This window comes from Ceratotherium simum, chromosome 5 (assembly GCF_057802395.1).
Source record: "Ceratotherium simum simum isolate JZ-2026a chromosome 5, ASM5780239v1, whole genome shotgun sequence".
NCBI lineage: Eukaryota > Metazoa > Chordata > Mammalia > Perissodactyla > Rhinocerotidae > Ceratotherium > Ceratotherium simum.
The window spans coordinates 1,401,781-1,428,672 of record NC_141904.1 but is presented as its reverse complement, the minus strand read 5'-3'; the positions used below and the strand labels follow the sequence as shown (position 1 = coordinate 1,428,672).

Here is a 26,892-nt window from a genome sequence, read left to right as displayed (position 1 = left end):
TTGATAGCCGTTCTCACAAGTTATTTCACTTGAGTCTATTCTGTTGAAGAAAGAGCAGAAATGATTAAACCAGGAAATTATTCTCTTGGATTTCATGAAGTAGCATCAAGTTAAAGATCTTGAGGAGGACTGTTTTTTCTTTTATATCTATATCACAGATTTAGTTGCCTTATCCTTGATTTTTGGAGCATCTGATGGAGTATTAGAGGATTCACGTACTGTGGGTTTTAAATATGGGCGAAGAGTTTGGTTTACTTTTTTGTGTTTCTGCCGACCCTGGGGACCAGGGCCATGACATGTCTTCTGTTGAAGCTTTCCCAGCCCTTCATCCCTTTTTCTTTTCAGCCTTCCTGGACAATATCCAGTTTATTTCCACAGAACAGCTTTTGTGATCAGAGTGTAATTTTATTAATTTATAATATCAGAATATCATTTTACCAATTTATTAATAAATTTAGATATCAGGACTTCATTTTATTGGTATTTCTGAGAGGTACACACTAAGTGATTTTCTGCTTTTTGCTCATGAAGTATCCTTTCGAATTTACAGAGGGAGGAAAACCTGTAATTATTTAGACTCAAAACACTCTTCCCCTGCTCACTGTTGAATAAAACGTGTTCTTCTGGATTCGTTGAAGACCCCTGTATTTGGAAGCTCAGATGTTCAAACTGGAGAAACTTCGGCTTGCCTCTGCCTACCCTGCAGCAGACTTTCTTGCCATGAACTAGTTCCTAACTTTGCAGACTGGTTTTTACTGATCACATTGCTCTCTCCTGAGACTGAAGCAAGGAATCGCAGTTGCATCCTTGGGCGGCTCACTTCTCTCTGCCTGTCAACTGCCAAGTGAGTTCCCATCAGCCTGAAGCTCGTGTTTATCAGAATAACAGGACTCTGAAACCAGGGCGCTGAGGTCCGCGCCCACCGTGAGTCTGTCACCGGCTCACGCTTATTCCTGCCGCAGCTTTTTCTGGACAGTGTGTTCTCTATCCCCATGGCATGTGGCCTCGGGAACGTTGTCTCACAGAGGCTGGCTCTGCAAACGTGATCTGAGGCTTGGCAGTCTGACTTACGTTAGGGCCTGCGGCTGGTAAGAGTCTTTTGGGGGTGGTATGAAAAAACGTAGCTATACACAATGCCAGTGTTGTTTTTGTAGATGTGGGAAAGATTGGCTGGAGGAAGTATAGTTGTGAATAACCTGCCAATAAGAGGATAATGTATGAAAATGGTTTTCTGAGTGTGGACGTCCAGGCCGTGAAAACAGGTGGGGAGAGGGCTCTGTCAGCAGAGCTGCTTCTCCGTCCTCTGGAACCCACCGTTGAACACCATATTTGAGGAAAACGAGGCATAACATTTGGATAATCTTAATGGCTGTATTTCTTTTAACAAGCCTGGAATTGAGCTGTAGGCAAAGTGTGACTTGTCCACAACTGCTCTGGTCCGTTTGCAATGCCTGCTTTCCCTGGACAGCCGTGCGCGTCCGCATCCAAGGCTGGCTCGCCTTGACTCATCTGGAAGAGGCTCCTCTGCTTTCATCCCAGAAACGGTGGGTAAGAGGTCCCGGCTACCACCCAAACCATACGTACACGTGCTGAAAAATTAAAGTTCTGCCAGAGGGTCTGCCTTGAGACGTGCCCCGGGACAGCTTCCCGAGATGTTCTCTGCATCTACAAGCACGGGTTTTTAAATACGACGATGGCCGACCATACACACTATTACTGTTACCCACCAGTACCTAGTTGCTTTTCGTCTGTCAATAGCCAGAGTCTTAACTGAAAGATGACACTGGGTATCACCTTTTTCTCTCCCTGTACCCCCCAGATAAGCCAGGCCATCGCCTATCTAGTTTCTCCCATTCAGAAACTTTAGATGAATGGTTCCACGTGAGTTATGGAATTTATTTTCTTGGGGAAATAGTCGTTTTTCTGAATATGAGATTTTTACTGAGCGTTACATCTTATTTGATAAAATATTTTAGGGTGCGTTTTTCAGCATAATTTATGGAGTGCCTCCCGTGTGCCAGGCAAAGTGCTAGGCATTGGAAATACAGCAGTGAACTTGACGGCGAGCTCCCTGTCCTGGTGAGCTGGCAGTGAATGCGCAGGAAACAGCTGCCTGAGGGACAGGGTTCCCCTCCAAGCAGGACCTTGGTTGGCCTGGCTGGGAAACCGGGCGAGTGACCTTTCTCTACCTCTTAGTTACCCTTCTTTCCTTATGCTCCTTCATCAATTTAATCTCATAAGATTAGTTGTCGTTAATAGATGTTTTAATTCAAATGTAACTTAGTTTAGTCTCTAGCTGTATGTTGAGTGTCGTATGTTGTTAATTATTTTATATTTACATGTAACTTCATTAAGTGGGCTCCTGGGATGTGTAGAATGGAGCTCAATAGACCAGTATTTCTGCAGTGTAATTAAATGAGCATTTAACTACAAGATGAAGATTTTTATTTGAAGAATAACAGCCTGGATTGTGTCATGGTACAAAATACTAAACATATTTCTAGTTTGAGTACATAGTTCTTTGATTTCACTGCCTCTGAACTTTTATAAAATCTGAGGGATTTTGGATACTGTCAGCTTCTCTAGTTTATGGAACGTCATCTGATTATGGTTCACGAGAAACTCCTTTTACGTCATGTTCTTAGGTAACGTTTAGTTTTGTTAAAATTTCTGTAACTCATGATTACAGTTTTATTTTTAAAACTTCCAGGTAATTTATTTGAAACAGGGAATAGAGTGGTAAAACGTATCAATCATGTTAGATCATTAGCTTGACTGAGAGAGAGCTCATTTGCTGTTAATTTATTTCTCACAGTAAACGCTGTGGTCCACCTGAGCTCAGTCTACGTTTTCACTTTGTTTTGTCATTAATAAACTATTTCCATGGAATGTGGGGGCTGAGAGGGAGCGTAGAGGCCATGTGTCCCATTCTGGATCTTACAGACAGTACCCCAGGCCTCCCAGCTAGTTAAAGTCGGAGCTGAGACTCGGACCAGGACTTCTGGCCCTTGGTTCCTTGCTTTACAGGAAAGGATACTTCATTGTATTTTTAATAAGTTGTATATTTACGTGGCTTAAAAGTGCGAAGAGTATCAAATGGCATAGACGTGTATCCTGAGATGCCTTGCCCCCGTCCTCTGCACACTGACCCTGGGACCCCTCACCTCACAGTAACGTATGAGATGTATTGTTTCTCCTTCCAGCGTTTCTTTATGCAAATACAGGCAAAGACTAATGGTTTCTTATGCTCCCCCTTTTCTTAAAAAGTAGCGTACTGACTATATGCACTGTTCTCCATCTTTTTTTTCACTTATTGAAGTGTAAGTTTAAGTTCCTGAAATAGTCCCTGTGCCTTCAGATCCCACGTCATTGCTACAGTTAGATCAGAACCAGAGTGCTATGTTATCCTGACTCCATAGCATAAGAGAAATTTGGGAACTTTGCTCTGTAAAGACTGTTTAGTGAAAAATAATTAGAAATGGAAAGTAAAACTCAAGATGAAAAGTTACTGAAATTGCAATTATTTGACCCAAAGGAGAGAAGGTTTGGGCATTATTACTTTATAGATGAAGAAATGAAGGCTCAGAGGCAGGTAAAGTAAGTGACCCAGTCACCCAACCAGTCGGTGTCTGAATGGGGCTTGTGCTCAGGTTTGTCGGTCAGTGTTGAAATCTCTCTACTCCTGCTGCTGCAGGAGCTTCATATCTCTGTGAGGGACACATACAGGAGACTGTGAGGGACTGTACAGTAGACTGAGGGATGTGTACAGTACATTGTTAGGGACGTGTGCAGTAAAGTGTGAGGGACACACATGGTAGACTGTGGGGGACACTCATGGTAGACTGTGAGGGACACGCACAGTAGACTGGGGGGGACACTCATGGTAGACTGTGAGGGACACGCACAGTAGACTGTGGGGGACACTCATGGTAGACTGTGAGGGACACGCACAGTAGACTGTGGGGGACACTCATGGTAGACTGTGAGGGACATGCATGGTAGACTGTGGGGGAGGCTCGGTAGACTGTGGGGGAGGCGTGGTAGACTGTGGGGGACAGCTGAGGTAGACTGTGGGTGAGGGACGCATACGGTAGACTGTGAGGGATGCGTACTGTAGACTGTGAGGGACACGTACGGTAGACTATGAGGGATGTGCACGGTAGACTGTGAGGAACGCGTACGGTGGACTGTGAGAGACGTATGCGGTAGACTGAGGGACGCGCGTGGTGGACTATGAGAAACGCATGCAGTAGGCTGTGAGGGATGCATACGGTAGCCTTTCTGAGAGATGTGTAGAGTAGGCTATGAGGGATGTATACAGTAGACTGTGAGGGACGTGTACAGTAGACTGTGAGGGACGTGTACAGTAGACTGAGGGATGCGTGTGGTAGACTATGAGTGACGAGAGCGGTAGGCTGTGAGGGACACGTGCAGTAGCATTTCTGAGAGATGTGTAGAGTAGGCTATGAGGGATGTATACAGTAGACAGTGGGGGACGCGTACAGTAGACTGTGAGGGACGTGTACAGTAGACTGAGGGATGCGTGCAGTAGACTATGAGGGACGCGTCCGGTAGGCTGTGAGGGATGTGTGCAGTAGCCTTTCTGAGGGATGTGTAGAGTAGGCTGTGAGGGACGTGTACAGTAGACTGAGGGACACGTACAGTAGACTGTAAGGGACGCATACAGTAGACTGTGAGGGACTTGTATGGTAGACTGTGAGGGATGTATGGAGTAGACTGTGAGGGACGTGTGCAGTAGACTGTGAGTGAGTGTGCAGTAGACTGTGAGGGACGTGTAGAGTAGACTGTGAGGGACGTGTGCAGTAGACTGTGAGTGACTTGTATGGTAGACTGTGAGGGATGTATAGAGTAGACTGTGAGGGATGTGTGGAGTAGACTGTGAGTGACTTGTACGGTAGACTGTGAGGGATGTATAGAGTAGACTGTGAGGCACGTGTAGAGTAGACTGTGAGGGATGTGTAGAGTAGACTATGAGGGACGTGTACAGTAGACTGTGAGTGACTTGTACGGTAGACTGTGAGGGATGTGTAGAGTAGACTGTGAGTGACTTGTACAGTAGACTGTGAGGGACGTGTAGAGTAACGACTGTGAGGGTTGTGTACAGTAGACTGTGAGTGACCTGTACGGTAGACTGTGAGGGATGTGTAGAGTAGACTGTGAGTGATGTGTGCAGTAGACTGTGAGGGACGTGTAGAGTAGACTGTGAGGGACAGGTACGGTAGACTGTGAGTGATGTGTGCAGTAGACCGTGAGTGACGTGTGCAGTAGACTGTGAAGGACACGTACGGTAGACTGTGAGTGATGTGTGCAGTAGACTGTGAGGGACACGTACGGTAGACTGTGAGTGACACGTGTGGTATACTGTGAATGAGCGGTAGACTGTGAGTGACGCGTGCAGTAGACTGTGAGGGACACGTCCAGTAGACTGAGAGACATGTATGGTAGACTTTGTGGGAGATGTGTACAGCACATACTCATTATTTGTGGATTTCCTATTTGTGAATTTGCCAACTCACTGAAATTTGTTTCTAACCCCAAGTCAATACTTTCTGTGCTTTTACAGTCATTTAGACATGTGGTCTGTTTAATACCACATTTCTTGTATTTTTGTTGGTAATTTTGGTGTTTACGTTGGCCCCGAGCACAGTGCTGAAGTGCTGTTTAGAGTTCCCAAGTGCAGGGATGCTGTGATATGTTTGTGGAGAATATTTGTGTTAGGTCAGCTTTGTTTAGGCACGAGTTACAGTGCTGTTGGCTGTGAGTTCAGTGCTAAGGGATCAACAATAATATTAAATAAGATGTTTTTAAACAGAAATGCACATAAAACAAGGTTACGTACTGATGAGTCGATGAAATGCTGTGACCGGAGGCTCACAGGAACCTGACTCTCTGTTTCCACTAGGAGCAGTGGTCCAGTGTTCACACATGTCGGTGTTCACGGTGACTTCATAGAAGGATCTGCTGCAAATAATGAGAATCTACAGTAAATGCAAGACTCAGGTGGCCAACCCCTTGCTGGCCCTGGTTGGGTTTATTTCTTCTTATTCTGTCCTGAGGTACAGCAGGAATAATTTCAATTAGATGTAAGAGAAAGAAAATTCCCAGTAATAAAATAACTCAGGCCTGTAAAAAACTACAATTAATTTAAAAAAAAATTTTTTTTGTGAGGAAGATCAGCCCTGAACTAACATCCAATGCCAGTCCTCCTCTTTTTTGCTGAGGAAGACTGGCCCTGGTCTACCATCCGTGCCCATCTTCCTCTGCTTTATATGGGACGCCGTCATGGCATGGCTCGACAAGCGGTGCGTCGGTGTGTGTTCAGGATCCGAACCTGCGAACCCTGGGCAGCTGGAGTGGAGCCTTCGCACTTTACTGCTACGCCGCCACCGGGTCAGCCCCTACAATTAATTTTTAATGGCTTGTTTTAAAACACTGTGGAGATTGAGACTTTGTGGATGTTGCTAAGAGTGGAGTTCCTGACGGTATGGCGTGGTGGCTGAGTCACGTCTGCCTGGGTTCCAGTCCCTGCTCTGCCTCTTGTAGAGCGATCTGGGGGCTTTGACAGATGCGTAATGATACGTACCCACCACTGTAGTAATGCTCAGAGTAGTTTCACTGCCTAAAAATGCTCTGTGCTCCCTCAGTCCTCCCTCCCTCCCCCAGGCCCCTGGCACTGCTGACGTTCTGACTGTCGCCGCGGTTTTGCTGTAACAGTAGTGCTGAGTTCTCGAGCTGTTTGTCCCACACGCCCTGTGCCTGCCGAGATGGCCATGAGACCTCGAGAGGCCCTGCTGAGTAGGTGGTTAGATGTGTCAGTCTGGATCGGGGCTGTCTGAAGGGTGGAGACGTACTTGGGAGTGCTTGGCACATGGATGGAATTTCAAGCAATGGTGCTGGATGAGGCCACTGGACAAAGAATGGATGGACAAGAGACGGCCAGCACGGGCCTTGACCCTTCCCACACTGAGAGGTGGGGAGGATGGGGAGGAGCCAGCACAGGAGCCAGAGAAGGAGCAGCCTGTGGGGGTGGAAGGAGGCCCGGGAGAACGGTGTGCTCTGGAAGACAGGTCATCCAGCTTTTTTTCTTTCTATATTTATAAATGGAAAAAGTTCGCCATACCTTGAGAGTGACTTTAATCCCTCCTGGCATCCTTCTCAGGATCTGTATTTTGTACCGTGTCTCGAAGATGCGAGGTTCTGCAGGGGAAGCGGCTGCTGCAGGGTCCCTTCACAGCGCGATCGGTGTGTGGAGGACGCACCCGCAGAAGCCCTGAGCCTCAGCGTGGCTTTTATGCCTTCAGAGGAGGGTCAGGGTCTTGGGCGTCACGTCTGAACTCTGAATGGCAGCGAGGCTTCGCTGAGGCTTGCCTGGGCAGCTGGACATGGATGTCTCTTCCTGGGCCCTCTGTTTTCTGAAGGCAGGAAGTGCAGATTATGTTTAGAGACAGGTTGGCCTGAGATCCAGACACATTCTAGGGGGAGCATTTCCATCCCCAAATTGCCGTTCTTTTACAAAATGAGCCATCCGCGGGTTCCTGGTCGTTTGTAGTGATTTGATTTACAAAATATTAGCTTTATGAAAACATCTGTTGCATGAGTAAGTTGCCTGTTTTATAACTTCTGGTTGATGTTGTGTGAGGGTAGGCTGTGCTTCGCTGCTGTTGACTTGGAAGTAAAATGCTTGTAAGGATCATAATTTAGCCCTTGTTTATTACCAGTTTTCACATATGCAGTAGCCAAAATCAGCATTTGAGAGACTGTTCAGGCTTTATAGCAGTTTACTTCTCATCAGAGTACGGTGTGTTCACCCAGGTGTGTTAATACCTGAAAACACCATTGGAAGAGAATTTATTAGTAAGGTTTCCATGGACCTTTGTCCCTCCTCCCCCAACCCTCTGAAAATTCATTATGGTTCTGCTGGACTTTTGCCAGATGCTATAAATAGCTGGACTTAGCTTCCCATCTGGTTTCTTCTGGCTCAGATTATGAATATAAGTTGACAAGACTTTTCTACTGATTTCAGCAATCCAAGATTGCATTAAGATTGTGAAGAGATGGCTGGGTATAATTTTTCCTCCTTTATTTCTTCCATAATTGAGCTGTAAAAGTTCCCAATTAATTGCAGTCCTTACAGAGATATCAGTTATTGCCATTTGCAAACCCCAAAGTCTTCATAATGAAAGACAAACATTTACAACTGCATGTTTGTTAAAATTTGGTGCTGGTTGCAGCAATTACTTCTTCCTCACAGTTTAAATAACATTTTGCAGGTTAGTAAAAGCTTGTATTCCTCCCCTTTACGTTAATATGAGAAGCTTTTCAGGGATTGGGAAGACGGATACATGTATAAAGCTATTTCTGATGAATAATATGTTGCTTTTCTTAGAAACTGAGTGAGAACCAGAGGGGCAGAGCTTTTGTTTCTCCACATATGTGGAGTGTGGACTTGCAGGTTCTGGACACATGGAAGCAAAAGTTTCGTGAGTCTCTAGTAACTCACTTTGCTTCTAAATAACATAAATTTGAGGGGTGGACATAGTGATTCCAGAAAACTTTTTGACTTGGGTGGAAGTTAGCATCTTCTCAAGTAGTCCTTGGTGCTTTCTCATGTGATGGTAAGAGTAACAACATTTACCACCGTTTCTTCAGCCTCGTGTGCCAGGTTAGTGCTAAGTCCTGTCTGTGCTTCTTGTTGTCTCATCCTCGCTGTGATCTCTGCAGAGACAGTGTTGTCTCCTCTTGAGCAGACGAGAACCAGAGGGGTGCAGCAGTAAATACTCAGGTACCAAGTGATAAGCCAGAATTCAGACCCACATCTGACTCTAGAGCCCTCTCTGGAGGGGACAAATTCAGACTCCTGCCCTGCAGCCAGCTCACACAGCTGACAAAGCAGGATGGGTGTGGGATGGTTCGTCAGGGGCCACTCGTGAACTGGGCACGAGTGCGGCTTCAGCCACTGTGTGGGTATGTGAGCCTAGTGCTGCGACCTGATAACTGCAAGAGAAGTGGGAGATCTGGAAGTGTGGGTGTCATCTCTTGATTTTTAATTGTTGGGAGCTAATTCAGATTTTTAAAATACAGTGTGTAGGGCCGTCTCAGCCCATGCCCACTCGGTGGAGAGCTCTGGTGCACACGGTGTTTGTTTGATCATTTGTCTGAACTGGCCTGACGTGTCGGTGGACCTGTGCCCATGCATGCACTCAGTCACAGCGGGGAAGTGTGTGCACAGTTCTCAGTCACCCTGGCCACGGGTGTGCACGCAGTCACAGCGGGGAAGTGTGTGCACAGTCCTCAGTCACCCTGGCCACGGGTGTGCACGGAGTCATAGCGGGGAAGTGTGTGCACAGTCCTCAGTCACCCTGGCCACGGGTGTGCATGCAGTCACAGCGGGGAAGTGTGTGCACACTCCTCAGCCACCCCGGCCACAGGTATGCACACAGTCACACCAGGGAAGTGTGTGCACACTCCTCAGTCACCCTGTCCAAGGTGAGCACACGTGGGTAGAGGGAGGAAGGGGAACAGGCGTTGTTGTGTTTGGATGAAACTGTCACCAGGACTAGGGGAAATTAAGCATAAAGACTTTCCATAGCTTTTTCTCTACTATTATGTAATTTGAGGCATTAAGAAAATACAGTTGGGGCCAGCCTCGTGGCGTAGCGGTTAAGTGCGTGCGCTCCGCTGCTGGTGGCCCAGTGGGTTCAGATCCCGGGCATGGACTGATGCACAGCTTGTCAGGCCATGCTGTGGCAGCGTCTCACATAAAGTGGAGGAAGATTGGCAAGGATGTTAGCTCAGGGCCAGTCTTCCTCAGCAAAAAGAGGAGGATTGGCATGGATGTTAGCTCAGGGCTGATCGTCTTCACAACAAAAAAAAAGAAGAAAATACAGTTGGATAATTTTCAATAACACATGCTATCTCTCCTTCATTTCTCCCCCTCTGTTAAAATTAGATGGGCACTTGGTTACATCATACTCTGTCAAATTTTTGATGTTAAAGGATCAGGTACATTTGCCTTTTTTATAGTATTAACGTAGAAGTAAAAACAGTGCCTTTTAAAAAAGAACAGGGAAATATATATACATATACACACTTGTGGGTGGGTTTTTTTTTTCTGATTAAAAAAGTTAAGAAACTTGAGTTGGCTCTCTCCCAGGTGTTAGTCTGACAAGAAGGTAAGGGAACTACAGAAAACTGAGAAATGCTTAAAGTTAGAAAATACACAGATACGAGGAATATGCCTTGTATACGCACAGAAAAGAAAGATGACGAAGAGGCTGGTGTTATGTTGAATCTGGAGGTTCCTGATGCAGTGGAAGGAAAATCGTGATTTACCGGGAAGGGTCGCCTATCTATACTGCTTGTAGCCTCTGTTTTTTAAAAATTGAATTTACACCTCTGTGTCATAGAGCATAAAGTTCAGGTTTTGAAAGTCTAAGAACCAGTGGTGGCATCCCTTTCTTTGTTTTAAAGGTCCCTGTAAAAGGTCTTGGTTGGATTTTGACCTCTGGCCCCGCCCCTGCAGCTGCTTGTCAGTCAGTCTGTCTCAGTCCACCGTGGGCCACACGCGGGGCTTCCAGTGGGAGCCGAGAAGGCGGGCGTCTCGACTAGGGGAGAAGGAGGCCTGCACTGTGGTGACTTTTCACCCAGAACTTCTCATGTCCATTAACTTCCCAAGGAAATAAAATACTTCTGTCTTCTTTTTCATTGTTTATCTTCAAGCTAGCCTTAAAAAACAAACAAAGTGTAAGGAATTAATATGCAGAAAGCTGAAGGTTTGTAAAAGAAAAGCAAACCTTAACAAAATTATATTTTTCAAAAGGTTTGAGTTCTTTTAAAATTCCTAGAGATAACATGGTAAAGATAAATTCTTTTTTATACTTTTTTATAAAGCTAACTGCCTCTGGTTTATTTAGTGTGTTGCTGATTAATAATAATAATAAAACCTACAAATGATTTTTTGTTTCAGAGACCACTTCTCGTGGAACAATTCTCTATAGCTGAAGTATGGTTTTTCAGTTTGCCAAAAAGAAAAAAGAGAGAAAGAAATTATTTGTTTAGTTTTGTTTTAGAAAGAAGCTGGTGGTGTTTATTTTGCATGGCTGTAATGAGTGCCGAGGAAAGCCCTTGGAAAAGGTACTCCTGTTTAGTGGAAAGATGTATAAGACCCCTTGGAGACTGTAATGTGCTGTGCGGGGCTAGGGCAGCTGTCAGGCAGAGAACAGGTGATGATTCTGTGGTTGACGTTCATGCTGGCTTTGGTAGCACACGTGCCAGGGCATTTCCGTTTTCTGATGTTTTACAGGAACTAGCGTAGCTGCTGACAACTTGAGCAGCCACACGCCGGGGCAGGACCTGGCTCCCTCGGTCCGGCTGTCCAGTGGCGCGTCCCTTCCCCGCCACAGGGCAGCTTCCTGTGTTCCTTTTAAACTGGTGACCGTCACCTTAGGAAGGGTCACCATGCAACTTTGTCTGAGTGGGCAGTTTCTTTAGTCTTTCTTAAATTCCTGTGGCCAGCTGGGGCCAGCTCTGCTTCTGTGGCAGAGGTAAGGATGGGGACTGTGGTTGGGAGCTGCCTGTTGGTGAAGTGACCAAATGCACGTGTATCTGCGTGTTGCCCAAAGGCCGGGTTAGCTTCTGCGGGAGTTTCCAGCACAACTATTAAGATGTCAACCTAAAAATAAAAAAGAAAGCTGAGAATGACAGACTCCCTGTAAGCCCTAAGTGGTCTCCTCTCTCCATCTGGCCACTGTGTCTCCTGGCGAGTGACATAGGCATGGTGATCTAGGGTCAACATTCTTGCCTAGCAAGAAAAGAGGACTCTGCAGGACGTGGTCCTTTCACAGTATGTAGGTGGTGCAGGTGTGCGGGCTGACTTCTGTGAAGTGGCTCAGAGCTGGCTGGGAAGAACCAAGAGGAGGCATTCATGAAGAGGAGGCCTTTCTTAGAGGAAACTGTGTGGTCAGAAGCCAGCAGTTAGGAGTTTGGTTTGGACAGCTGGTCCCATTGATGGTTGAAGGGAAGGGGGTGGTGGGGCCAGAGAAGTTTGTAGAAGGGGTTTTCGTAGGTTCTTTAAAAGTGGATTGAAGCAGGAAAAAAAAATACCATAAAGAGCAAATTACCATTGCAGAAGACGTGTGCTTTGGGGCGAGGCTTTTGGTAGAGAAATGAGGAGGAAGGGGTGTGTGTATAAGATGGAACATGAACACTGGTGAGACATGACTGTTTTGGGTGTAATTCCTGACTTGCAGTGGGATGTAGATTTAAGAAGTACACATGCCATAGAAGTTGTTCTAAACGAATAGATAAGGTATTTTATCATCCTAAGTTCACCTTTATTAAGGAAAATTAAAGGCTGCCAGCCTCTTGGTTGTGGTCAAATGCTAGGTGAGATTTTTGGAACATTTTGACCCTTCTGGACTAAATTGCCATCATTGGACTTCTCTGAAAGCCTTATGGGAGGACATAAAAACAAGCCTTTCTTAGCTTTCTATAAATGAAACTGTATGCTCTCTTACTGGGAGTCTTGTATGGTGGGGAAGCAGGAGGCTGACAGTTGTCTCGGGTGAAGGCCTGTGCGGTGGGCCGGGCTGCTTTGCTATGGACATACCGTCTCCTCTCCCTGGTGTGACCAGGGGGATTTTGGCTGGATTCCCTCCCACTGACCCTACAGAGATGCTTGACATTCCCACATCTCTTGGCCCCTTGGATCTGCCAGTGGTTTCAGATTGCCTTCCATGGGCCCGGAATTCTCTGAAGGCGCTTGAGGGTCGGCCGGTTGGGGTGTCAGGGAAGCCAAACAGCTGGACTCGGGGCCTGCTGGCGCTGCTTCCGCCAGAGCAGCTCTCCTTGTTGTGTGAGTCTGGGCACTTTCCCTGAGAGTGACTTGAAAGGAGATGAAACACATGTGCAGTCCACTCTCTGGGGGAGTAGGAACAGAGAGAGCTCTGCGTGAGCAGGATCAGCGGGGTCAGCTCTCACCGCTTCTGTCCGTTCCTGCAGCTGCTGCCCTCTTTCTAAAGAGCTTTATTGAGGGAACAGTCCATGTACCGTACGAATAACCCGTTGAAGGTGGTTTTCAGTATATTCACAGACTGAACAAACATCACCACAATCAATTTTACAACACTATCATCACCTCACAAAGAAATGCCGTGTCCGTTAGCACTCACTCCCGTTCCCCCCGGCGTGTCCCACCGCTGCACAGCTACCAGTGCTCTTCTGTCTCCGTGGACTTGACTGTGCTGGACATTTCATAGAGTGGAATCACACAGTATGTAGCCTTTCGTGACTGTCTTCTTTCATCAGTGTGTTTTCAAGGTCACCCGTGTTGTACATATATCAGCACTGTGTTTCTTTTTATGGCTGAAGAATACTCTGTTGTGTGGATATCCCACATTTCACTTATCCGTTCTTGGTTGATGGACACTGGGCTGTTTCTCCTTTTTGCTGTTATAAATTATGCTGCTGTGCACATCTGTGTCCAGGTCTCCGTGTGAGCCTGTTCTCATTTCTCTTGGGCCCTGCCTAGGAGCGGGATTGCTGGGTCCTGTGGTAACTCTTTACCATTTGAGGAACAGCCAGCCCCTCTGCTCTTAAGTGGGTTGTGTGTATAGACACGTGGCTGCCTCCTTGCCTTCTTTGTACCTCAGTGCAGCCTTCAGCCCTACGTCCTGTCCCTCATCCTGCTGCCTCTCGGTTTCTTTCCTAAAATGTGAGAAACCCCAGTGGTCCTCTGTTACTCAGGAAGTGATTGGAACTGCTGAACATGGCGCTCGTGGTTCCTCATAATCGAGGTCCCGGCTTTGTTGTAATTTCATCTTCCAGTAGTTTCCCAGTTGTTGTGTATCTTTCCGTATTAGGTGTTTTCATTACACAAAGCCAGTGGTTCTTAAACTTCTTTGGGTCACGGACCCCTTTGCAAGTCCACCCGTAACAGACCCTGAAGTCCACACCACGTTCCCTGGGCACAACCCGTGAATTCCCGTCTTAGCTCCTCCCACGCCCATCCCCTCCTCCTTCCTGTGGTCACCTAATGTGGAAGTCTCTTGCCTCATAAAGTGTCTTTCAGTGGACCAGAAAGGGAGCGTGTTCTGTTCTATTTTTCATCAGTGGTGCTGAGAGCTTTCGGGGTCCTCCAGGAGGCCCCCGGGGAGTAAACAGGGAGGGCTTGCCTCCCCAAGAACCAGGTTGTAAGTGCCACGAAGGCAGGGACTTTTGCTGGACTTGCCGTGGGCTGTGTGTTCTGTGCCTAGAGCAGAGCCTGGGCACAGTGGGAGCTCAGTGAAGAGTTACTGAGCGAGTGGGCCGGGGAGGGGGAGGAGCTTCTGGAATTGACGAGGCTCTACAGTCCGGCCGTGAGGAATCGGGGGCTGCGTGCAGATGTGAGATATTGGATATTGGGGAAGGAACCGGTGGTTAGAAGAGAGAGAGGTTCTAAAATGGATTAAGGGGATATGTTAGCAATGTTCTTATTGCTGCTGCAACAAATCACTACAATTTGTTGTTTGTGGTTTAAAACAACACAGACTTATCCTCTTACGGTTCTGAAGGTGAGAGCCTGAAGTCCCTGTCCCTGGGCTGACGTCAAGTGTCTCCAGGGCTGATTCCTTCGGAGGCTCCAGGGGAGAATCCGTTTCTGTGCCTTTTCCAGCTTCTAGAGTCACCCACATTCCATGACTTGTGACCCTTCCTTCTGTCTTCAAAGCCAGCTGCTTAATGCCTTCCTTCTCTCTGATTCTGAGCCTTCTGCCTCTCTCTCACAAGGACCCTTGTGGTTACATTGGGCCACCTGATAACCAGGATGATTTCCTGTCTCAAGATCCTTCATCACATCTCCAAAGTCACTTCTATGACGTAAGATAACATATTCACAGGAGGTGGACATCTTTGGGGGCCATTAGCCGACCAGAGGGGCCCTAAAAGTAACAGGGTGGCCTTCGTGTTTCTGCCAAGTGTGTCTGGGCCTTGCCTGGTGTGACGCCTCTTAATCGTGGCGTGACTTCTTCCTCACGGTGATTAGGAGGCCAAGGCCAAGAGCAGTGTTTACATGGAAAGAAATATTCTCACTTCTCAGCAGAAACTTGTTAGTTTGTCCTGGTCCGTCACTTGCCCGTCTGAAACTCACTGAGGAGGAGCCAACACAGGGCTGGTAAAGGACTGAGCTAGACCCGCCTCTGATTTTGTCCTTGGTAAATACCCATTACAGTCTTCATAGTGGATGAGAAAGTGATTTTGAGTGGACTGGCGTACGGCTTGATTCTTGCATGGCCCCCAGACGTCACTGGTGGAAATGCAGGAGCTGGGCGTGCATGGACAGAGTGGACTGGAAAAGCAAGGCAGCTGCTGGCATTATTGAAGACTGTGAGTTGTGTGAGCTCGTATAGGAGGGAAGGCATTTCGTTGCACTTCAGATGATAATTGATGTTAACGAGCATGTGCCGTGTGCCAGACCGTGTTCTGACCACTTAGTGTGTTCTAATTCATTCATGAGAACCACGAGAGTTCTGACCATTACTATTCCCGTTTCACAAGCGAGGAGATGGGACCTGGAGATGTTGACCGAGTTGCCTGAGGTTACGTGGCCGGTGAAGGAGGGCCGGGATTTGAACTCAGGCCACCCGGCTCCAGAGCTTGCCCTCGTAAACAGTTCCCTGCATACAGTTTCTGGAGGTGAGACGTAAGGGTCACCATCAGCCCTGCTCCAGGAGGTGCAGCGTGAAAGAGGCTGGGTCTGGACGTGGATGCACTTACAGTGTTGTTATCTAAGAGCGTTTGCTCGTGAGATAAGATACGTGTCACTAATGTTGCAGGAAGCTTGGAGGTCGGGGAGGAGCGAGCGGGAAGCCTGGTCTTTGGTGCTGGGGGTGATCTGGAGGTTAGTAATCGCACGCCCTCTCGCCTTCTCGTTCCATCCTTTCCCGCTCCCCTGCCGTTGGCCTGTGGGAGCTCCTCCTCTTCCCGGCCTGTCCCCTTTGCTGTGTCGCCCGTGGTCTGTCTTGAGCTCATGACTGTGTGGCAGGACTGGTGATCACCCGGCTATTCTTCTCCACTCAGTTGTTCGTTTTGTTTTAACAAGTGAAGAAAACAGAAATTTATCACTATCTCAAATCCACTTAAAACCAGGATGAGAACTTAATCCTTAATCCCCATAAATCCTATTTTTTGATACTTTGCTAAGCAGTGCTAACAACTATCTAAAAAGAAAGTATTTTAAAGATCCCTGATGGAGGCTGAAGGAGCGAGTTCTGTGCAGGGCAGTCTGGAGCCGCCGGCTGCTGCGAAAACCGCAGCAGGCTCGGAAATGCCAGAGGACTCGAGGTTCTGTTTCCCTCCGCAGACGAGCGTCGCTTCTCTCGGGATGTTACGGCCTAAGAGACTGACCTCTGGAGTGTCAGAGTTCTGTGTCCTCCTTGTTCTTTTTGACGAAACTGAGGGAGCTGTAGCAAGCATTTCTCTCTTCAGGAAGACGACTTTTTGGGCATATTTAATAAAGAACAACTGAGATGGGAAGACTCGGGGCTTACTTCGGAAGTTATTCTTCCTCGTGGATTGAATTCTGAGTTGAAGTCCTGTGGGCGCTCCCTAAAAAGGATCTGGAAGTGGTCCCTGAAGAGAAACCTGTTCCTCCGTGTGCTGATTTTATTCCAGAATGACCGACGCACAAGAGGAAAGAGGGTTTCAGCTCGAAAAGAGCTTTCTGTTTTACTTGACGTTGTTCCAATATTCCATAAATTCATTCTTGGTACTGTTTCCATGCAGCAACCAAGAGTCCACACTTTCCCGGTTTGTTTGTCTGTAATTGATCATTTGTACTCCAGCTGCATTCACAGAAGGCTCAGGGAGACTTGCGGTAAATGACATGTGCACAGTGAAGCTGTTTAGGTGGGAATAGAAGACAGGCAGTGACACCGAGAGCCAGCATTCCCCGCCACCTCTCCCGGGAGAGGGACCATGGGTGAGGGTCACCAGCAGTGCCCTCACAGGCCGCCATGGTGACAGGTCACAGCATTGGTTGTGTAACTGTCATCTCCTAGGAGGAAACAGTTTCTAGAAGTCATGAATGTTTTCTAGGTTTTGAGTTTTCAAAGAATTTTTGCCAGGGCCACGGATTAGCAAAATTAGGGCCTTGTATCTTGGATGCCGGGTAAGGCGCATGGACTCCCACCGCAGGTTTTTCAGAAGGAGCAGCGGGCGTGGAAGGAACTTTGGCAGGGCTGGGTCTCGTCTTAGTGACTGTGCTTGACAGGCTGGCAGAGGCTGGTGCCGGGAGTCGGGGCTGTTGGTGGCCCTCGCTGCACCTGGCACAGGTGTGGTCAGTAAATATGCGCCGACCTGATTTACTGGCGAGTAAAGCAAGGTGGAGACTGACCTCCTGTGGGTGTTGCCTTCTTGGTAAAACAGCGATAGAACAAAATTCCTTGATCTGGTTTCATCTTTATAATTTTCTATTTAAAACACAAATTAGATCTATTCACCTATCAAATATTTGACTGTCTTCTATGATCCAGGTCCTGTGGCCTGGATCACATAGTGTTGGTACACGACAGACGTGGCCCCTGTCCTCTGGCCCTTGCTCGGAGAGACAAAAGTAAATAAAATCATAATGGAATTAACTATGACCGTAGTAGGAACACCAAAGGAAAAGCTTAGAGGTTTATAAAGATGTAAAACAAGGGAGCTTAGCCCAGCCAGAAGGGTCAGGGAAGGCTTCCTGAAGGAGATGAAATTTAATCCGCAACTTGAAGGATGAGCGGGCAAAGGGGAGGGCAGCAGGGAACAGGGAGGGCTGACGTGAGTGAGTCCCCGAGACTTCACAGAGACACGTAAGCCAGTGTTTGCTCCCGCCGTGTGGACCGGGACCAGAACACCCAGTGGCCGCACCCTCCTGGAGGCTGGGTGTTGACACCTCTGCTGTCCTGCAGATGTTGACAGCGTAAATCCTCTGTGCAAGTCCTCACTAGGGTGATGTGTATAATTTACTTGCCGAGATGATTCGGCAGCTGGTCTGCTTGGAAAGTCACATATTTCTTTTTCAGGTGCAGCTGTGGGTCTTCTTGCTGGATGTCTGGATCAAGGGCTGGCCAGCAGTGACAGACATGTGGGATCCGCGGGCGCCTGTGAGCAGGGCAGTAGGTGTGCTGGTTCGAGCACAGGCTCGAACTGAGCTCGCTGAGACTCAGACTGAGGCTCAGCTGTTTCGAGCTGAAGCTCTCTCAGCCTTGGTTTGCTTGTCTGTAAAATGGGTTAATGGCCATCTCATAAAGTAGGCTTGAGGACTAGATTGAAGGAGGCAGAGTACGGGAAGCACGTAGAACTGGGCTTGGAACAGCGAACGCTGGTCGTGATTAGCGACTATTTGCTCCTGACGTCCACCAAAGCGTGTCGTCCTTCCTGGACACGTGGGAAGGGATTCTGTTGGTTGACTGATTAAAACAGACCTGTGGTGTGTGTTAAATAAGTTCTAATCTCCTCTGTAGGCTGGTGGATTTACCGGGCAGTCTTCAAGAGTCATCAAGAACACTCGTGTCTTTCATGCCCGTTACATGATCAGTTGAGTTTTAGGCAGGCTGGTAGGAAAGGTGCGGGGAGGTTTGGACCTCATGTTTGTAGGTCTTTTCTGCCTCCTCCACACAGGAAAAAGTGACACAAACAGAAGTGCATGTGCCGAGCGGGTCAGAAGTGGCTTCCTCAGTGTGTTGACTTTGTTTTCCCCAAAGATGCAGAGCCACATTCAAGACCTTCACCTGACAAAGCTCCACAGAAAGGCTGAGGACTGTGCAGTCCCTGCGTTTCTAGGAGGCGTTGGAGGCGAGGTGGCGGGCTGTGGACAGCTCTTCACATGAGGACTGCAGCTGCCGTCTCAGAGTCCCACCTCCCGGGAGCCCGCCTGGTGTTCTCGGTGGTCTGGCGGTTCCCGCGCAGCTGGGCAGCCGCAGGCGTCTGAAGTGTGGGTGTGGTGGTGCCGGGGACGGCACTCACCGTCAGACAGGGCTGACTTGCGTGTCTGGTCAGGAGGCCGTGTTTCCAGGAAGCATTTCCTGGTCCATCAGAGGTGTCTCAAAGTCTAGACTTTGGCGATAGAGATTAGAATTTTAGTGGGAAAAAGAGAGGGAAAGGTTGTGAAACTTGATCATCTTGGTAATGCTGCAAAGAGGAAATAGTGAAGGTATTGCCCCAGAAAAGAAGAATTCATGAGGCTGAAATATATTTCCCTTGAAAAGCTGTCCTTCAGGTCAGCCCCGTTACTTCACAGACCCATTTGGGTTTCACCCAGGGAGCAGAATGGTTTGTGTTTCTCCAGGTTTGATTTGGCTCCCCAGGGCTCTGGGTTATTGAAACAACACCGCGTTCTTCAGTAATACTTCCTTGGTCTTTTGTAGTTTAGCTCACTTGGTAAAAGATGCAGATTTGCCAAAATAACCAACAGATAATTTAACCCAGAAAGCTTTAAATAATATTAATTATGCTAATGTCAAAATAAAAGATGGGTGGCCTGGTTTATATTATATTAAAGTAAGTGGCATAAACACATATTCATTATACCTTGCTTTTAATCCTGTACTTGGGCAAACCTTTTACTATGATAAATGAGTTTTCCTTTTCACTGGGAAAAGCCAAGTGACTGTTGTTTTTGGTTATAATCTTGCATTCCTCCAGACTGTGACAGTTATCAAAAGACGAGAGACTTGAGGAGATATTTGCCTCTAAGATATTTATTTCTTAGATTTTCATGATAGTGACCTTATGAATGGCCTCTTATTTTTTCAATTTTCTTTGAAGATTTTCTTACAAGACACTTGGAATTACAATAAGTTACAAATATTTTGCATTTATACGAAAACAAGCTAAAAATGGGCTAGTCCTGCCTCCATACTTCCTAGAATTCTGTGGCTCTGAATTCTCGCAGATGTGTATTTGATGTTTCCAAGCCGAAGTTAAACTTCATCCTTCTTGCTTCTCCCCTGGCTCCTAACCCCCGTCTTCCTGAATGGTGAACAGCCCGGCCTGCTGCCCAGTGGAACCTTGACGTTCCTGTCTAATGCATCTCTCTGTTCTATCGACTCTTCCTCCAAGTTGTCCCCAACCTGTGTCCTCTTGTTTGGATTCCCCACTGCCAGGCTGGATGGTCACTTGCCCAGGTGGCCATCTCTCGGCCTCTTGCAGTCTCTCTCCCCACTCTCTCTGTCCATCCCCGCTCTGTCCCACGTTTCTGTCTGATGGGTGATTTCCTGGCTTCCACACTGCCAGCAGATTCTCACTGTCCACAGATGAAGCCCAAGCTCTTGATCATCCGGTCAGACCTTTGCAGTCTAGTTCTGACCTGCTTCTGAGCCCCATTTTCTGCCCCCGTTCCTCCTGGGTCCACATCTCAGCCTCACAGTTTCCCGAAGGAGATGCGTGCGTGGCCGGCATCATCTCCCCTGCCCGCAGGGTTGCCCTCTGCTCCCAGCAGTGCATCCTCATCGCCGGTGGTCCGCCTCACGCCCTTCCTCAGTCCCCTGCCCTCAGGACTTAGCACTGCATGCCTTGGTTACAGGTCTTGTGCTGCAGTTAGTTGGCTCCATGCCTCCCGTGGGCCACTCAGCCGTGGGTGTTGGGAGGGAAAGGATCATTTCTTACTCAACTTTCACTTAATGAAATCATCTCTCCTTGGCATGTAACTCAGCTTCTTCTGTACTGGTTCTTGGTCTTATCATTTCTTGTTATACACTGTTATTGGCATAGTCAGTGAGGTTGAAATTCCACCTCTAGATATATACCTACCCCAAAGATTTGAAAACAGAGACTCAAACAGATACTGATATACAAATGTTTATAGAAGTGTTATTCTCAGTGGCCGAAAGGTGGAAACAACCCAAGTGTCGATCAACAGATGAGTGGATAAACAATATGGTATATACATACAATGGAATATTATTTAACTGTAAAGAGGAATAAAGTTCTCAAACGTGCTTCAGTATGGTTGAACTTAGAGCACATTACACTAAGTGAAATAAGCCAGACAAAAAGCACAAATATCGCGTGACCCACTTATGTGAAATATCTAGAATAGGCAAACTCAGAGACGGAAAGTAAACTAGAAGATACCAGGGGGTGGTCAGGGAAATGGGAGTTATTGCTTAATGGGTGGAGCATTTCTGTTTAGGGTGATGAAAATCTTTTGGAAATGGATAGTGGTGATGGTTGCACAACATAGTGAATGTGATTAATGCCATTGAATGGTAAACTTAAAAATGGTTAAAATGGCAAATTTTATGTTATGTGTATTTTACCATGATGAAAAATATGTACTTCATGTAATTAAGAAAAAGCTACCACCAGCAGCACCCTTAGGCACATGTGTTCCAACCTGTAATCGTGTGCAAGAATGCTGTCTTTCTATGCTTATTATCTTACTTTCCTAATAGATCACAAATTTGTTGAAGTCAGGGACCAGTCTAAAAGAAAACACCCTCTAAGAAACATGGCTTTTGTTTGTGTGGGGGTTTGGAGTTGGTTGTTTTTGAAATTGCTGACACTTTGAGGAGAGGATGTGGTATTTTGTTTGAATGTTAACAGACCCCATCCTGACAAAGTGATGTGAAGTCGTTGACTGAATCTTGGGACACAGCGGTGTGTTTTCTGGCCCGCTGTCTAAGAATTGTGCGTATTAGCCCTGACACCATTGGGAGGAAGGCCAGTAGTCCAGCAAAATATGCTGTAGGTTTCTCCTCTCACTGTTTTAAACTAGGGGCTTGTGTGAGAAGGCCAGTTATAATCTGTGGGAGGGAATCGTGTTGGTTATTTTCCCTAAGTCCTTTTTAAAGGAAATAAAAATACAGATGCTGTCTCAGAGTGTACATAATTTCACTCTTCTAGGAAGTGAACATGTGTTTCTTTGTCTTTTAAGTTCCTGTGGAAACTTTAAAAAATAAATAGATAATGATGACAAGCTAATAATACAGTTTATACTAAAATGAGTTTAATGTACATGTAAATATATGAAAACACGGCCTCTTAAGTCTTGATTGTTTATTTCTGAGCTCCAGGGTTTCTCTGAAAATAGCTGAGCTGTGAACGTGGGAGAACATTAGCCCGTATTTACTGTGAATCGTCCTTTGTACGTGTCTCTTGTCTCGCTCACTCTGAGCCGTGTTGTGTGTCCTGGTGTCCACCCGGCACACAGGTGAGGAGTGAGGATATGCTCAGGAGCCTCCTGAAGGCGGGATTCCCTATGCCTGCTCCGGAGGGCAGCCCTAGGGAGCGCTGTCACCTCAACTTCACCGTGCTTTCTGGAAGTGCTTTGCTGCTGTGGGGTAGTGATTTGTAATCGATTTCCTGCGACTCCAAACTTGGACAGCGAGTGTGTCCTCTGGCATTTCTTCTCAAGGTTCAGGGAGCATGCGGATCATCTGGAGATCCTGATAAAGTGCAGGTTCAGATCCAGGCAGGTGGTGCTGAGATTCTGCATTTCTAACGAGCTCTTCGATGGTTCCATCTGCTGGTCCATGGGCCACATTTTGCGCAGCAATGCTCTGGGTAGAAACGTCTTTCAAAAATCTGCTTTTGATGTTCTGTTAAAATTGGATGCAGTTTAGGGTTGACAGATAAAATACAGGACGCCCAAGATGCCCCATGCCATCCTTGGCACATAGTTGTACGTGAAAATTGTTCATTGATCTGAAATTTAATTTCAGCTGGGCTGGATACCGCACACACACACACACCCACACACACAGACTCACACGTAGACTCTCTCTCTCTCTCTCTCTCTCTCTCAATCTGGCAGCCCTAAATTGCAATCTAAATAATTTATGAAGACATTTAAATGTCATGCATATTATTAGATTTAAAATAATATGATTATTTTTATTTTGAGGGAAAGGACACATAGAATTAGGTTTTTTTCAGACTTGTTTTTTAAGCACTTATTTAGGAGTTTTGTTTGTATGCTTTTAATGCAATAAAATATGTCAGCATGAACCTTAAATATGTAGGGAATTCTTGAAAAACAGTGAAATCCATATATTCTAAAATATACCTGAAAGCACAGAAATGCCCAGGATTATCAATGTTTTAAGGACAACACTTGAAATAATAAGGTGTTAACATGGTAGATTTATTTTTACCACAATTCTAATAGTTTTTCTTCGGTATCATCTTGAGTTGGTACTGTGGGCTGTTGTCTTCAAACCCTGTGTAATAGTTTTACGTGAGGATAAACCGTCCTCTATTAAAGTACGTGGAAGAAAGTATCCATGCTTTTCTTTGTTTTTGCAGATTCTTTACTGAGCTGGAAGCGAGACACCAGAGCAGCATCTTCATAGATGACATTAGTGACATTGTGGAGAAGCACACGGCCTCCACCTTTGACCCGTATGTGAAATACTGCACCAACGAAGTCTACCAGCAGCGGACGCTACAGAAGCTGCTGTGAGCCACGTTGACTGTTACAGTCCTGACTGTCTGACCTTGTTCAGTTAGGTCACATTGACGGAAATTGATGATCTCTTAAATCCTGTTTAGGAAAGTCTCTTGATGGGCAGTTTTCCAGGGAGAAACATTTAATAGGATTGTTTTCAGGGTGAGGGCGTTTGCATAGAATGTTCTCTCTCAAGCAATTATGAAATTATAGTTTGTTATTATTTTCCTTGTTTTTTGTAATTGCTGCAAGACATGGGGTGATCATCTTTCCACCCCCCCCCACCCAGTTTTCTAAGCTGTTAACTGGCCAGTAAGGGGTTTGCCTGAGGCCGGGAGGGAGTTCTGAGTTGGCTCAGCTGGTGCCTGGGATCCAGAGATTTCTCGGCTATTCTGATTTTCCTCCGTTCAGATGACAACTCTGCAAAATTGTTCATAGGAATTGCTGAATTTCCCCCTCTGGGTAGTTAGGGGTGAGGAGAGAAGGGAAGTTCTGAAGGAAAGCAATGAAGAAAGATGTTCTTAAAGTCTGTAATTGTGCAGCAAAAAGAACTAAGCTCTGGCTTCCCCCTACACTGTTTCCCTCTGTGCTGTTCAGGACACTGCGAGTTGTGATGTGATGTAGGTGCCGCCTCTTCCCTAGAGGAGTCGGCGAGTGTCAGTGATGCCCATCTTGTTTCATTTTGGCGTGCTGTTGATCGCAGCAGCCCTTTGTTCTAAGTGCAGCTTTGCGTTGCCGTCAGGTCCATCTTAGGGGCCCCTGGCTGTTAGCGTCCTCGCCCTCTCGTGAGTTGTGGCGTTTATGACCGTGGCGTGCAGCGCTGGTCACCTCTTCGCAGCGTGTGCAACCCTGTGGAGGGTTGGGGTCGGTGAGGGTTCCCTCGTGGCTGCATGGAGAAACAGCCCCAAGTTGGTGAGAAGGGCTGGTTGTGCCCCTCCCGCCATCCTCATGAAATTCTCCCGTGGGCAGGGCGGAGAGCCCATAGCTGCCGCCCCTGCCAGGTGTTTAGTGCAGAGCACAGTTCTGGGCTGGGGGCCGTCCTGTGCACTGGGGGATGTTGAGCAGCGTCCTGGCCTCTGCCCACCAGATGCTATGGGCACCCCTCAGCCCAGTTGTCATACTGAATGTCTTTTGGGGACAAACTCACTGCCCCCCTTAGCCAACCTCCCACCCGCTCGGGAACGGCTGATGTGGAGGTTGCTCTGTACCTGTTAGAAAACGCAGGTGACGTGATTGAAACAAAGCCTTGACTTAGACCTAAATCCATTTTGTTTTGCAGGATTTCAAAAATGTAAGTCCTGCTGTACCTTATGTGACTTTTAAAGAAAAAAGGTTTTTATCTAAGTTAGCTTCATGCGGCCACCATGTGTGCTTTTGCGTGGAAATAGTCGTGTTGTGGGGGCTTTGTTGCGGTTGGTGAGAGTTTACCTTTAGAGTGTGACTTGCCCCTTAGCTGCTCTTCGAACTCTTTGAAAACAAGCAAATACACAGCTCAGGGTCCGTCTCAGATGATTTAATCAGAGCTCTGTGGGGGTGGGCCTGGGACCTGGGTGATTTAAATAGCTGCCTGGTGTAGACTTTGATTTCTTTTTAACTTTGTAAAAATCTTTTCAAAGTCAGCAAGAAAGGAAACTTAAAACTCTTCAATTTGAGAAAATGAAAATAAAACATTTCTGTGTAGTTTCTTTTAATTTCCTATTCTGGGTATTTCCTAATTTATTTTTAGCAGCGTTGAACCAAATCATTCAATTTTCAAAATACATTTTTTAAAGAAGGTCACAATTGCCACTACCCTGCTTCTGGCCCCCCGCCCCCCATGGAATTACAGCATCCAGGCCATCCCCCCCCACCCATGGAATTACAGTCTCCAGGCCATCCCCCCCATGGAATTACAGTCTCCAGGCCATCCCCCCCTACCCATGGAATTACAGTCTCCAGGCCATCCCCCCCACCCATGGAATTACAGTCTCCAGGCCATCCCCCCCACCCATGGAATTACAGTCTCCAGGCCATCCCCCCCCACCCATGGAATTACAGTCTCCAGGCCATCCCCCCCATGGAATTACAGTCTCCAGGCCATCCCCCCATGGAATTACAGTCTCCAGGCCATCCCCCTACCCATGGAATTACAGTCTCCAGGCCATCCCCCACCCATGGAATTACAGTCTCCAGGCCATCCCCCCACCCATGGAATTACAGTCTCCAGGCCATCCCCCACCCATGGAATTACAGTCTCCAGGCCATCCCCCGACCCATGGAATTACAGTCTCCAGGCCATCCCCCACCCATGGAATTACAGTCTCTAGGCCATCCCCCCATGGAATTACAGTCTCCAGGCCATCCCCCCACCCATGGAATTACAGTCTCCAGGCCATCCCCGCATGGAATTAGAGTCTCCAGGCCATCCCTCCCATGGAATTACAGTCTCTAGGCCATCCCCCATGGAATTACAGTCTCCAGGCCATCCCCACCCATGGAATTACAGTCTCCAGGCCATCCCCCCATGGAATTACAGTCTCCAGGCCATCACCCCCATGGAATTACAGTCTCCAGGCCATCCCCACCCATGGAATTACAGTCTCCAGGCCATCCCCCACCCATGGAATTACAGTCTCCAGGCCATCCCCCCACCCATGGAATTACAGTCTCCAGGCCATCTGCCCCATGGAATTACAGTTTCCAGGCCATCCCCGACCCATGGAATTACAGTCTCCAGGCCATCCCCCACCCATGGAATTACAGTCTCTAGGCCATCCCCCCACCCATGGAATTACAGTCTCCAGGCCATCCCCCGCATGGAATTAGAGTCTCCAGGCCATCCCCTCCCATGGAATTACAGTCTCTAGGCCATCCCCCCCACCCATGGAATTACAGTCTCCAGGCCATCCCCCCCATGGCATTAGAGTCTCCAGGCCATCCCCTCCCATGGAATTACAGTCTCCAGGCCATCCCCCCCCCCCCCATGGAATTACAGTCTCCAGGCCGTCGCCCTTCACAGCAGAACTCCTCAGAGCTCCTCTTGGGTGCGGTGAGTGAGGGGTGCAGGGGTGAGGGCACCACTGAGAGTCAGGAGATCCCGGTGTGACTTCTGGGTCTGTTATTGGCAAGTTGGGGATCTTTCTGAGGCTCCATTCTTATGGGAATCCCATCTTGGCCTTCCTTCAAAGTTGTCTGAGTGGCTCCGTGGGAGAGCGTCTGTGTTGGTGTGTCTTGCTAAGTTCCATAGTAATGTTGTGGTGCTGTCACCACTGTCCTCCTGTCGCTGGGAGAGGAGGAATCTTCTGGCTGACGTAGTCAGAGGTTTTCTGCCCTAGAAGCTTTGATAAAGGCCAAAGGCCTCCTAGTAAGTAAACCCAGTCTGGCATTTCTTTCTTAGATGACTATCTAGGGCTTCAGAAGTTGCTCAGAACAGGTCACTTGTTATCTTTTTAATGGAGTGTTTATAGATGATCAGATCCGAGATCTGGTCT

General features: G+C 47.3%; 1 protein-coding gene across 3 annotated transcripts in view; it reads left to right on the top strand.

Annotated features, from left to right (window-relative positions):
• ARHGEF26 (Rho guanine nucleotide exchange factor 26) overlaps positions 1-26,892 on the top strand; it is a 130,135-nt gene that overhangs the window by 32,974 nt on the left and 70,269 nt on the right. For all 3 annotated transcript variants that reach the window (XM_087430368.1, XM_087430367.1, XM_014796587.2), the window contains exon 6: positions 23,281-23,433. In XM_087430368.1, the coding sequence (XP_087286494.1) occupies positions 23,281-23,433 (153 nt within the window). The remainder of the gene's footprint in view (positions 1-23,280; positions 23,434-26,892) is intronic.